This window comes from Maniola jurtina, chromosome 25, assembly GCF_905333055.1.
Source record: "Maniola jurtina chromosome 25, ilManJurt1.1, whole genome shotgun sequence".
Taxonomy (NCBI): domain Eukaryota; kingdom Metazoa; phylum Arthropoda; class Insecta; order Lepidoptera; family Nymphalidae; genus Maniola; species Maniola jurtina.
The window spans coordinates 173369-187086 of record NC_060053.1 but is presented as its reverse complement, the minus strand read 5'-3'; the positions used below and the strand labels follow the sequence as shown (position 1 = coordinate 187086).

Below are 13718 nucleotides of genomic sequence, written 5' to 3'. Positions count from 1 at the left end.
ACAACCAAAATGACAAAGACTTAGTTCAACAAAACAAAAAAAAAATTAAGATAGTAATTAATTAAATTAATATTCTTGCTAACTTAACTAGAAGGAATATACAGTTTTATTGATACATTGGTATTGATTATGATTGCAACTTAATTTTAGAGCACTCGCAGCACCCCTTTCCATCCGATATAATTAGAAAATAGCAGATAAACTCAATTCAATTCCAAACTATTTACCCTCGCAACTTTACCTGCCAGTCTACAGTAGCACTCAAATTTAGCCTTTAATCTAAAATTCATTTTTCTGTTCTCTTCCGCTAATATTAAAATAAAAAGATGCAGACACTCTAAATTTATAAATAATTTTTCAAAAATCATAAAGATATCAAAAATTGCGAGACCAGTAGCAACTAAAGGAGGCCTCAATTTAATCAAAGAAGGTAGGTATATGCATAAAGTCCGAAGCATCAATTATAACTCACAAGCCAATATTTTACAGGAACACTCAATAGAGATTTGGGGATGAGCATGTAAAACTAATTACTAAAAACTACTTTAAAGGGTTTCAAGTATCTCAAAATAAATTGTTAAAAGTTCTGTTCCAACTAGACTCTCCTTCCCACTAAAGAATTATATAAGAAAACTGATGAACTATATTATATAAGTCAATTATACAAATTCAAAATATGTCTATTTGTTAGGAAAATACTATTAAAGTCCGTACATACACGCATCACTTTAAAGCTAAATCTCATAAATATGGTACACAAAACGAACATACCTATTATGCTACAATTACATAAAGCTAGGACTAATTATGGTATGTAAACTACCTAGCTCTACTACATAATGTACTTGCCGAAACTCATACTGGAGGAAAAATCTTTTACAAAGTTTAAAGTTTAATCAAACAGTGTCAAACACCATAGATATCTTAGCTAGATGTAGGTATAGTTTGTTAACGAATATAACGTGTTTTGACTTTTTATATTATTGTATAGTCACCATACCTTTAAAGATTATGTTTTCTTCTATATTTATATTTAGAATCGGGAGCGATTCTTAATATGAATATGTGTAAGTGAACTTCTTGTCCTTTTGATAAAATAAACTCTCTAAACTTAAAGTTAATCGCCGCCAGTTCTCGATTTAAATCACAAAACATTTTCATACACTTTCAACGCAATAGTTTTACGCACATATTTTCTTCTTCCCTTCTTATTGGAAAATCGCGGATTCCGAGCCTTGGCGCGTCTCTCTTCTACCGGGATACATATGTGATTGTCCTTATTTCCCTCCAGATCCAAATTTTTAATGACCCTTATCCTAGGGTTCTTTCCCTCCAGATCCAAATTTTTAATGACCCTTATCCTAGGGTCTACCTCCTTCCTCCTATAGGACTTTTTGTCCATAGCCCGTAACCTCGGGGCTTTCCTTCCTTGGGACTTTGTGTCCCTGACCCATACCTAGTTTTGGGTCTTTCTTTTCCTCATTTATTCATTTCCAACATCCTTGGATCCTGCAAACATAAAACACTTTGAGTAGACCGTTCATTTAATTTTGTTTCATAAGCATCCATCATAATACAATCCGACCTAAGAGAAGTAATTTTACTTGGTAACCTAGAAAACCTATTATCATTATTATAATTTAGTTTTCTCCAGTTCCGTACCCCTCGAAGGGTGCCTACGAGACCCTATTTTCTAAACCTCTGCTCTCCGTCCGTCTGTCCGTCTGCACGTGCGTCACGGCCTGAACCGTGAACGGCGTATCGTGAACCGTGATAGTTAGAGAGTTGAAAGGAACGTGATTACGGATGTATGAAAATCCTATGCCTGGTTGCTTCCAATCCAAACTTTTTCTTTTAATGCAGATTACGCTTCCCATATTTCTTACAATTACCTATTGTTTTTTTTTTTTTTTTCCTAGCAAAATCCACATTCTGAAGTACTAATGGACAATGTTAAACAAACGCCAGGGTACAGTAGTTGCGTCACTTGTGCCTCTTAACCATATAATATCTACATGCAAAAAGAATCTTTGATTTATAATTTCACATGATACTTATATATTTTATTTTAGTCATAATATGCACCATATGGCGTACTTTGTCGTTTCGAGTAACATAAGCAGAACTACCAAATTCGACCCTGGGAACGACACAGTCGCGACTCGCCGCCGAATGATACCTATTAGTTTATCATTAATTCCTTTTCATAGAGAAAAGCGATATCAACATAATAGCAGGAAAAAAAATGAAATAAATATTCCGTTCGATACATCTCTATTCTCTACGACATCAAGATCTCTATCACAAGCTGATCGATCATAAAGATTAGAAGAAAGTAGGTACCTTATACATTATTTTATATGTTAACCGTAATGACCCGCATCTGTTCGATTTTCCTTTATTCGTTTCGTAAAAGATTCGTCCTCGTACGTCCATCATCATCATCATCGTCATCTACATCGTCATCATCATAAGGTCACTGTTGAACATAAACCTTCCCTAGTAAGCACCACACGTACTGTCCTCAGCCTTCCTCATTCAACCCCTGGTTCCTATTGATACAAACCACTAAACCCCCCCCCCATCAAATGTGTACCTATCTACATCCATCCATCATACCCAAATGCCGTGCTGGTTGATGTGACGAGCGACAAAGTGTTAACCTCTTCAATACCTCATGGAACTGTAGGAATAGCCATGGAAGACCTCCAAACCGAACGTTGATATTTTGTGTAAGTGGTCCCACGAGTCAAAAAAAAATATTCTTGTCCATAAAGGAACAAGCCACGATATAGATTCTTCTATCGGAACTTAAATATTCCAATCACTGCATGTATTCCAACTAATCAGTTTGCTACTGTATATTTGAAGTTGATAATAAATAAAAATGTTAGCTTAATTAAATTCCTATGATAATTCGATTTTTGGTGCATCAACCAGCTTCACCTATTATGTAAAATTAAATATATATATTTTTTTTTAAATTACCGGCTGTACATTTTAAACTAACCTAATCAAAATATACTTTCTTACTAATAACTTAATCTTAAAAATTTTCCAGAGGATCCTTCCGCCTCAAATTAACTCAATGATAAAAATGAACAGGAAACTTTAAATGTTGTAAAATCCAGCCAATGCTTCGTACCTTGCCTTATTAATCCAATAGGTACTTCTTTGGATTTTGTCAAAACAAAATACTTTTACTTGTTGAGTGTATAATAAATAAATAATGTAATAAATCAATTAACTGTTAAAGCTAATAACTTTTACAGAAAGCGAACCTCATGATATCTCTTATGAGTTTTAAGCGTAAAATTACCACGCCGAAAACAAAACATGAGCTGACAGTATTCTTATTTGATATACATAATCCAGTAATACTATATCTATCTACATAATTCGTAAATATGTATGTATAGTTTGTAAGTTACTATTTCACTTTATGCTGTTTCAATGCTTTAAGTTATTATTTTTATCTTTGTCTCATTTTTTTAGTTTAGCCTCATTCTATTTTTAAACTTACTATTTCGCTATAATATTTACAAGTAACCTCATCGAAGACTACACGGTCTTCTGATAACCCAACAAGCATTTATCCAACAGCTATCGCTTTCACCCGAACGGAGGTTCCCTGAAATATACTGAGATAACAATACCTAGTTGACACATGGATGTACAAGAGCGGCAACAAGCTATGACCCCCTCTAGTCATAACTATATCTTTATGATTGTAACATTTCAAACAGTGAAAGTATGTATAAACGATTTCGTCCATAGGACATGCGCTCTAAAGAATGTTAATATAATTATCAGCAACTAAAAGCTTGAAGAAACTAATAGGTACAACTTGTCTTTGAAGTATGAAAATATGCACATTTATCAAGTATACCAGTTCATCAAACATTAAAGTACGCATTTATAAAATGATAACTCACTTATTAATCAAGATAACTACCTGTTTATCAAACCTACCCTACCAAATATAAATAACTACTCACCAAATGTAATACTTTATAACTTAAGTAAAAATATGAAACAAATGTGCATCAACCACATACATACACTCTTCAAATTCATCCATTTATCAAAATGTTATATAATATAACCATTCACCAAATCCATTATATACTTTGTTCATTAAATAGCTTAGTCAAACTTTACTCCACTTGCCACGATTGCAAATTTTCCAAAATAGTCAGCCGCAAACATTGCAGCTCATCTCACTTGATAATGCATCCCTCCCTCAGAAAAACAGGCATTAGGAATGTCTTTCCAAGACGCGCGAGAGACAGCCACCGTGGCTTTTCGCGAGATTTAATCCAAATTGAACTAATGCCTAAATAAATGTTTTAATTAGAGGGCGATTGCTTTTGCAACCTCTAACCGTCCAATCAAACACCGAAAGTATTCAATAATCCGAGACGTAAATAAAAAACCCGTCAGAACACCGTATTTATAAAAACAGAGACAAGAAAAAGATTCCTCCTCGCAATGAGATCGCGTGACATCCAACAAGTGAATTATCGACTTTATTACACAACTTATCCTCAACATGTTTTACATCATTTCCTACAATTGAAATCTTTCTATTTTAAATACCCTAACTACAACTTCATAATCCAACCAAAAATCACACTAGATTTATCCCTCGGTCCCACATCTTTAATGCTTTTTTTTTTCTGTTTCGGTAACTAAAACAAAAAAAATATATATATACTCATGTTATAAAACGTTGTCAAAGCTTTCCTGAACGCGCTAAATAAGCAAAAACATAAAATCAGGCGAAATGCCAGACCAGCCGAAAAACCTTCAATGCTTAATCAGCCTAAAAAAAAAATTATGATCACTATTCATATTATCATGAGATACTACCGGCGCTCCTAAGCGAAATTTATAAGGCACCGCATTTCGATTTTATCAAACAGACTGATCAATTTCGAGAGCACAACAAACGTGGTTTCCTGAGAGTTTCGTTAACTAAATGCATATCGAAACTGAACTATCGCGAAGCGAGTCAAGCGAGCGTGAAAATTTTTTTAAATATATTTCTGGGATAATGTCATGCCACAAACGCGAGCGTAGTGCAAAGATATTTGCCTAAAATTTCTTTCGTACAACAAAGAAAATAGTATTTTGGTAGTAGGTACTTATAATCGCGCCCTGCCCTAAGGGCAGTACTGTAGGTATATTACCATTAAAAAAAAACTTACTCTAATTTTAATAGAACATTTGCCAGGAATTTAACCCGCCAAGCGATGTTAATCCAATAAAAACAAAATCATATTGCATTTAAATGCGGCAGTACACAGTTAATTGCGTGAATACAGGTAAACAAAAAAAAAAAACCCCGCTGCCCATATACTATACCTACCTGCTACTCGTAGTACTCAAATTATTGTGCCAGTATTAAAAGTAAATTAGCTGTTATCTAGCGTGGTAGACTACGGCCTAAACCCTTCTCATTCTGTGAGGAGACACTTGTTGCTCAGTAGTGGGCCGGCCATGGGTTGTTCATGGTGAGCTGTTATCAGCAAAGTTATGTTTGAAACTCAAACATTACGCGTTTCAAGTGGTAAAAATAGATAAATGAAAACATTTCTCCTCACTTTTGTAAAAAAAAAACACTTATTTATGCACCCCGTATTTTAAAACTATCTGACTACCTACCTACCATAATTTTAAATTTAGTTAAAGAGTAACCAGATAAGATAAACCTACTTTTACACCCATTTTAGGATTTATATTTCTCAAAATGCTCAATTTATTAACCCTGGTCACTATTACTTTATTACAACGGATCACCTTCATTTTTATCAATTAACATTTTATATCCCCAATCACTTAGTAACCATTACAAGTAGAGACGGATTATTTCACTGGCAGGCGTAAAACGAAAAGCTATTTCATGTAACTTTTTCTACCTTATCCCAAAGCGGTTTACAAAAAATAATAATTTCACAAAACAACATTCAAGATGCCCAATGAGTGCTGTGTGATAATATCGCGTCACTGTGTGCTAGAAAAAGGAAAACATCTATCTATACAATGAGTGCAGCAAACGATTGAACCTAAATCCAGAACCTACCTTCCGTAAAACAAAACCACTATGTGAAAATAAATCCCTATCGTAACTCTTAACCAAACTAATTCGGCACACGATTACAAGTGTGAAGATTGAAATACCACGTTCCGTGAGATATTCACCTGTGAAATCATTTAATGAGAAATAAAACCCCGGCAGGACATAGTAGATACATCCTGAAAACTATTTAAAAGTAACAATAACGCCCATCATTAAGTAAACCACACTTTTTATATTGTTTAACACTATGTTCACTATCTATTCCATTGTACCCACGATACAGGATAACCTAGTGCGGGTACCACCACACAGACACAGGAAAATTGTACAAGACTGTATTTTGTAAATAAACATTTTTCATTTTTCATTGTAAAATAAGCCTTCTAAATACCTCAATGTTATTTAAACCACAATTTGAAGGTCGATCGCATTTGTATAACCAATATACAAGATGAATTATAAACATGTGGGTAATTCTAGGTATCATAACGTTATATAATTTCCATTCCAACTCGGAGCAAAGCTTTCTAACAAAATGATAACTAAATGTAGAACAAACAAAACGAAAACCCACACAAATAAAAAAAAAAATTACCATTAATAGGTATCAATAAAAATAAAATCATGGAAAGATCCTACCCGTTTATCCAGAAATCCTTTGATGCCATGACTAGGTACTTTGATATATTGAGGCCCAAATATTGGCCTTGTGCTCCAAAATGTCTGTGGTCTACTAGACCTCCACTTCTTTCTCGTTCCTCTGTATATTTCCACTTGTTTCTCTGAGTCGTGAGCGTGACAAGAAAATATTATATTTTCTTGATGTCCCTCTTCTGACCTTTTGGGTAAGGTCTGACGAAATCACAAACACAATCTTTATGATAAATTATTACACTTTTATTTCATATTTAAATTTATTAACTTTTACATTTGTGTCAAATAAATGTTGTTCCTCTTACGTTAGTATATTTTTGAATGTCGTCGTTTTAAAACCACTCTTACAGGTAACCTCTCCACGTTTATTAGCCACTCCCCTTTTTATCTTATCGTTATCGGCCAATCCAAATTGTACAATGAATAAACTTAGTGACTAATATACAAATCATCAAGCTCGTTTCACAAATCATCTAAGTAATAAAGATGTTTTCATCTTATATATTGATTACAAATATTATCCTTTATTATGCTACAATTCATCAACTAAAAACTATAAGAATTTTATATACAGTACGTTTATCGATCAGATGTTGAACAACTTCAGCCAATCAATGACGCCTTCTAATATGATGTTATGATTTGAGTGGCGCCAACTATGTTTTATAGATAATTAATATGGGCCAAGCTTACAATAAGTAGTTTAAATCAGCCTCGATAGCTCAACGGTTGAGGAGCGGACTGAATTCCGAAAGGTTGGCGGTTCAAAACCCACCCGTTGGACTATTGTCGTACCCACTCCTGGCACAAGCTTTACGCTTAATTGGAGGGGAAAGGGGAGTATTAGTCATGATTAGCATGGCTAATAGTCTTTAAAAAAAAAATGTACCTGTTTCTTGAAGTAACTATAGCTTCATAGACCGTGGAAGGGGTGAGGCCTCTCACCGTGTAAGTCGCGCTGTGGATTGGACCTGTGACAAGGCATTTAAGTTATTATACAGGGTGTAACCAGAACGCTAGCAAAAACGAAGATAGCTAATAGTCCTGATGATTACTGATAAGGTACTGTAAAAAAAACGCGTAAAAAGATTAAAAAAACAGTATTTTTTAAAAGTTCACAATATATTGCTAATAAAACATCTGGATAACGCTAGAGGTCAACGTACGCCGAATTGGTCACTCGAAGTCAATGCTGCGTAGTAGGTGGGGCATTGACCCGAGTTTTACACGCTATACATTGCGGGTTTGAAAAATACTAAATCACTAAAACTGCAAGATAAGACAAATTGTTATTGGCATTGGATTGAGTAATAACCCTAAGTTTCTGGTTACACCTTATAATTAACTACTAACTAAGAACTAGCGAGCAGCTTCGCATAGGTAGCTTATTACAATTTTCGTACGGATCTCTGTTTAAAAAAAAATAGGTATATAGCCTTGGTCACTCAGGAATAATGTAGCTGGTGAAGGAATTTTCAAAATCGGTCTCGTTCTCCGTTTAAGATACGGAACCCTTGTTTTGAATAGATTCCCCCGTGTCCTACCGTCGCTGGAGTCGCCGGGCACCACGATCTTGCTCCACAGGTTGGCCGGGGCCTCCGTGGTGAACGCGTCGGGCTCCGGGGTTGACAGGCGACCGTAATACGGACGCAGCCATAGATTATATTCTGGAAAAATAAAAAATACGACTGGCCTGGTTTTTTTTTTAGAAAATTTATAACCACTAACCAGTATCACTCGGGATGATGTAAGGCTTCTAACGATACGCCATACACCAAAATCTGTTCAGGCATTTAGAAGTTATGGTGGAATAAAGATATATACATAATTATGAACCCTCAAAACATCAGGTATACACTTTTTTGGGAGTCGTGTGAAAATAAACTGCTTCAAATATGCGTGATGAATTTTACAGGTTTTTCTGTCAAATTATAAAAGGAGGTTGGCGAGAATTTGGACCCAGCATTTTTAAAAACCGTTAATTTTAATAATATTTTTCAGAGTATTTTTCTGTGTAAGCCTGATACTTTTAGAAGATGGGGATCAAAAATGTAATTATTCACAAGCACACATTATAAATAACCGTTTCATGGTAATACAAGTGAATATCTTTTTTCTCCCAATATTGATGAAGTTTTTTGTTAGACTGGTTTACTAGAATAAGCATGAGAAGTTTGATTTAAAACGTTTGAACGTGGGCTTGAGTTCGGGCGTTCGGCCTACTAGTTGGAGAGTCTGTTTTTTTTTTTGTTTTTTGTATATTTGTTACGCGATTACTTCGCCAAATATGGACTGATATTGCTAGTTTTTTTGTTTGCTAGATCATACTTTCGAGGTGTTTCCATTTTAGTTTGGTGAAGATCTGATGAATATCTTCGGAGATGGAGAACAGAACTCCTCAATGGATAAGAGCAAATTGCTCGCGATCACTGTAATAGCTTAGTAAACAGTAGAGTTTTAACTAGAAATAGCATATTGTAATACAGTGGTCACTAAAAATAAAATAATAATATTAAAAAAGCCGACTTCCAAAACCACTATAAACTATTTTACTTTGTAGTGGTTTTGGAAGTCGGTTTTTTAAATAATTTTTTTTTATTTACTTTTAAGTGTTTGTTGTTATTGAAGTCGATTTTTTAATGAGAGGAATCAATTTTCAGTAGTGAGCTGGTGATGGGTTAGTGATGATGATCAAGGGTTAAAAACCATTGCACTTACCAATTATTGTAGAGTAGGAATCCACTTCCCAAATAAGCGTAAAACTCGTGGATGTCGCCTTGTTCAACACAGGGTCCACTTTGAAAGACGCCACATTCGGTACACCTAGCAAAAATAAATTAAACCTCACTAATATTGTAAATTTGAAAATGTGTCTGTACGTCTGACTGTCTGCTAGCTTTTCACGGCTCAACAGTTTAACCTTTAGAAGGGTGCTTAGAAGTTAGAACCCCCTACGAACCGATTTTGACAAACTTGTTGCAGAGTTAGCTTACATCCCGGGCAAGGACATAGGCTAAGTCTTTTATCCCGGAAACTCAAAGAGTTCCCGCGGGTTTATAATGTTACTAGATGATATACCGCGTGGATTTAGGTTTTTAAAAATCCCGTGGGAACTCTTTGCTTTTCTAGGATAAAAATTGCTGAAGTTAATTTCTGGTGCGTAAGCTACCTGTACCAAATTTCATATACTTAAATTACGTAAACGGATAGACCCTTAAGAATCCCGTAGGAACTCTTTGATTTTCCGGGATAAAAAGTAGCTTATGCCCGTCCCCGGGATGTAAGCTAACTCTGTACCGAATTTCATTAAAATCGGTTCAGCCCTAAACACACACACACAGACAGACATACTTTCGCATTTATAAAATGAAAGTATGGATGGATATAGTGAAGTACCCGTGAGTTTGAAGGCCACGTCCGCCATGCCCAGCTTGTTCTCGGCGCGGAAGGTGTAGTTGCCAAGGTCGGCTTTGCGCACCGTGCGGAAGATCAGCTGGTGCACGTTGTCGCGCACCATTATTACAACCCTGTCGACATTATAGACAAGTACTTATAATCCAAATGCGCTTCGGTATAGTAATCGAAGTAGATGTCAAAAAAGCATGATTGTCGCTAAGCGCAAGCCAAACCAAAGCCATTGAGTTGAGCCTCAATAGCTAAACCGGTAAAAGGAGTGCACTGAAAACCGAAAGGTCGACGGTTCAAACCCCGCCCGTTACACTATTGTCGTACCTACTCCTAGCACAAGCCTGACGCTTAGTTGGAGAGGAAAGGGGAATATTAGTCATTTAACATGGCTAATATTCTTTTATATAAAAAAAAAAGAAAAGAAAGAAAAGAAACGCAGGCATAGTCAAGCCGCAACGCTAGGCGTGCCTGCTTAGCGTTCGCACAGTCACTGACAAAGGCCTCATTCGCACGAGAGTTTTTTTAACATCCGTTAAAAAAGCGTTCAAATAGAACAAATGCATTCCCAAGTATCTGTTCACACGACAACGCTTTTTTAACGCGCACTTTGTATTGTCAGCGCAACGCCGGGTTTTAACGCCACGCTTTTTAATGCTCGTGCGAATGAGGGCTTTACCGTGGCTTAGGGCTACCGCGGCAAAAATCGCGAGCACCGTGTACAAGGACGACCTACGAACACATCACAACTAGCCATAGTAAGCCTCCGCCACTAATCGGGGGAGCAATTATTAAGATACTTAATTAATAATTATATGTAATAGTTAAGTAAAGTTTTAGCAATAAAATTAGGATATGGAAATGTGGTTTTTTTTCGCACTCCTTGCCGCTCCCAATATAACTAGCCTATCACGCAATAAAAAAAACTTGCAAACAAATATTAAATATAATATAAAACCTTCCAGGTTAGTCCGCTTCTATTTTAGACTGCATCATCACTTACCACCAGATGATTTTTCAGTCATGAGCCAACTTGTATCTGAATAAAAAAAAAGCACTAAGTACATCGATGTTTAGCAAATAAAGGGATTATTACCTGTCGTCAGTTTTGACAGGTTTCCCATCTCTGTACCAGGCGGTTCTAGCGGACGGTATGGCGAACTCCAGCTTGGCGGCCAGCGCCGCTCTGAGACCCAGAGCGGTGTGGACGAAGCTCCTCTCCGTCGACACTACGGGCGCATCTACGAAAACAGTACCTAACTATTATAAGAGATTATATGATATAGGTATATATTGTGTAACACTGTAGGCTCGCATATCCTACGCTCCACCTCAGGAAAGTGGGAAAGTCGTTTGTGGGAATGAGTGTAATATTTTATAATAAAATTCCACAATCAATTTTAGACTTGCCTTTACACAAGTTTAAAAAATCTATTAAAAGTATGCTCCTCAAAAAAGCTTATTATACAATCGAAGATTATGTAAATGACAAAAAAGCTTGGATTTGATTCGCTTCAGCAATACACGGCGCTGCAATTGCTTGTATACAGTATGGCATATTATTGTAAATTGTACATAATTTGAAAAGAGCAACCGCCGAGTTTCTTGCTGGTTCTTCTCGGTAGGAACAGCATTCCGAACCAGTGGTAGATTATTTTGACGATTCGAAAGCACTTGTAAAAGTTTACTTGAATAAAAATGATTTGATTTGATTTGATCCAGCTATTTCCGGCATACGACATTCAAGTATATTGTGTGATTTAGAGTCGATTTCACCAACGTCGAGTGACGTTTAATCAAGGGACGTTATTTTACGTTGGTGAAATCGGCCCTTAGTACATTATAATTTCTCGTGAATACATTTTAGTTTTTTCTGTGATATAACCACAAATATATGGTTTCGGATTTTTTACTTGTGCTCTAAGACCTACCCAATCTGCCTTTCATGATTTTAGGTCAACGGGAAACGTACCTACCTTATAGGTTTTCTTGACAGACGGACAGACAGATAACATAGTGATCCTAGATAAGGGTTCCGTTTTTCCTTTTGAGGTACCGTAAAGAAGAAAAAGAACAACTTCTACACCCTTGCGAAGTAAACAACGTAAGTACAGTCAGCAACAAAGCTATGGTTTGCAACCGCCAGTACAAGCGACTATGGACGGGTGTAAATCTTTGTTGTTAACTATACCAACTCACCCTCTCTCTCTCTTGTCTGGCTTTACAAAGATTAGCCAATGTCAAGTTTGTAGTTTTTTGTAACAAATTAGTTAAACTATACAAGTATGGACCCCGTTTGTGCCGGCGCTCGCCGACACACGCACAGCACCCCCTTAGAGCGCTTTCCAGTCAGTTTTAACAAAAAAATCACTCCAAAAAGGCAGAACACGCCCGCCAGCTAACACCAACACAGACGAAATCCCCAACTCACCCTGTATAATAACAGTAATGGACGCGGTGACGGGGTCGCCGACGCCGTTGTTGGCGGTGCACTCGTACGCGCCGGCCAGCAGCCGGTGCTCGGCGCGGAACCGGATCCGCGCCCGGTGCTCAAGCAGCGCCATCGCCTCGCCCTGCCAAATGTCAACTGTCAACATTGCTACACCACTTTTGTGTGACTATGTAAATGATGAAACAGCGTGGACTCGCTCCAGCAATGCGCGGGACTTCAATTACTTTAATACATGCCATAATATTGTATATCTTTGAGAAGAGCAACCGCCGAGTTTCTTGCTGGTTCTGCTCGGTAGGAAAGGCAATCCTAACCAGTGGTAGATGCTTTTGACGATTCAAAAGGCCGGTGAAACCGTCTGTGGTTTTTGTGACACTGAATGTAACAAGAATGCCCTGTATATTCTATAAGTTTAATAAATATAAAACAAAATAAATAAATAAAAGTGTACCTATTTGTGGAAATTGATCAATTCTTTTTTCATACAAATAGCGAGCAAATGAGCAGGCGGGTCACGTGATGTTAAGTGATTACCGCCACCCATGAACATTTGCAGCACCAGAGGAACCGCCGTTCAGGAATTTGTTGGTATAACTAAGGCAATATTTCCGTACGTTTTTCCTCCAGTTGACTATGGGCGCGGGAGTGCCGCTGGCCTCGCACCCTATGTCCACGTAGTCACCCTTCTTCACTTCCAGGAACCCATCTTCTGGAACCGTCCTGACGCTAGGAGCATCTGGAATCAAATGAATCTCTGGTAGGGCAAAGGTTTTTAGAACATCTGCATAGGTTTTCGAAAATTGCCACGTTAAAACTACTTTTTGCAGTTAACCACTTTTATGATGTATGTAGAATAGCAGAAATATGTGTGGTACTTACATTGTACTTCTATCGTGTGCGTTTGCCGGATGGGACCCCAAGGCTCAGGACGAATTATCTGGAAATAATAATGCATTGATTTAAGTAATTAGGGCACATAACTAGTTTCCAAAATCTAGTAATGTACCTAGGTATGAAGTCGGGCGAGCTTCACTCTTGGATTTCTAATTTTGTTTTATTATGCTCGCTCGGCTTCATACCTAGGTAAATTACACGTGTAGCTAAACAAAAAATATTTTTTACTTT

At 36.8% G+C, this 13718-nt stretch overlaps 1 protein-coding gene across 1 annotated transcript in view; it reads right to left on the bottom strand.

Moving 5' to 3' along the window:
- Positions 1-13718, bottom strand: part of LOC123878170 (neurotrimin-like) — a 35534-nt gene that overhangs the window by 12539 nt on the left and 9277 nt on the right. Inside the window, exons 3-10 of the mRNA XM_045925274.1 lie at positions 13473-13530; positions 13208-13329; positions 12573-12714; positions 11238-11382; positions 10133-10263; positions 9455-9559; positions 8281-8403; positions 7626-7707 (exon numbers count right to left, since the gene is read on the bottom strand). Coding sequence (XP_045781230.1) covers positions 7626-7707; positions 8281-8403; positions 9455-9559; positions 10133-10263; positions 11238-11382; positions 12573-12714; positions 13208-13329; positions 13473-13530 — 908 coding nt within the window. The remainder of the gene's footprint in view (positions 1-7625; positions 7708-8280; positions 8404-9454; positions 9560-10132; positions 10264-11237; positions 11383-12572; positions 12715-13207; positions 13330-13472; positions 13531-13718) is intronic.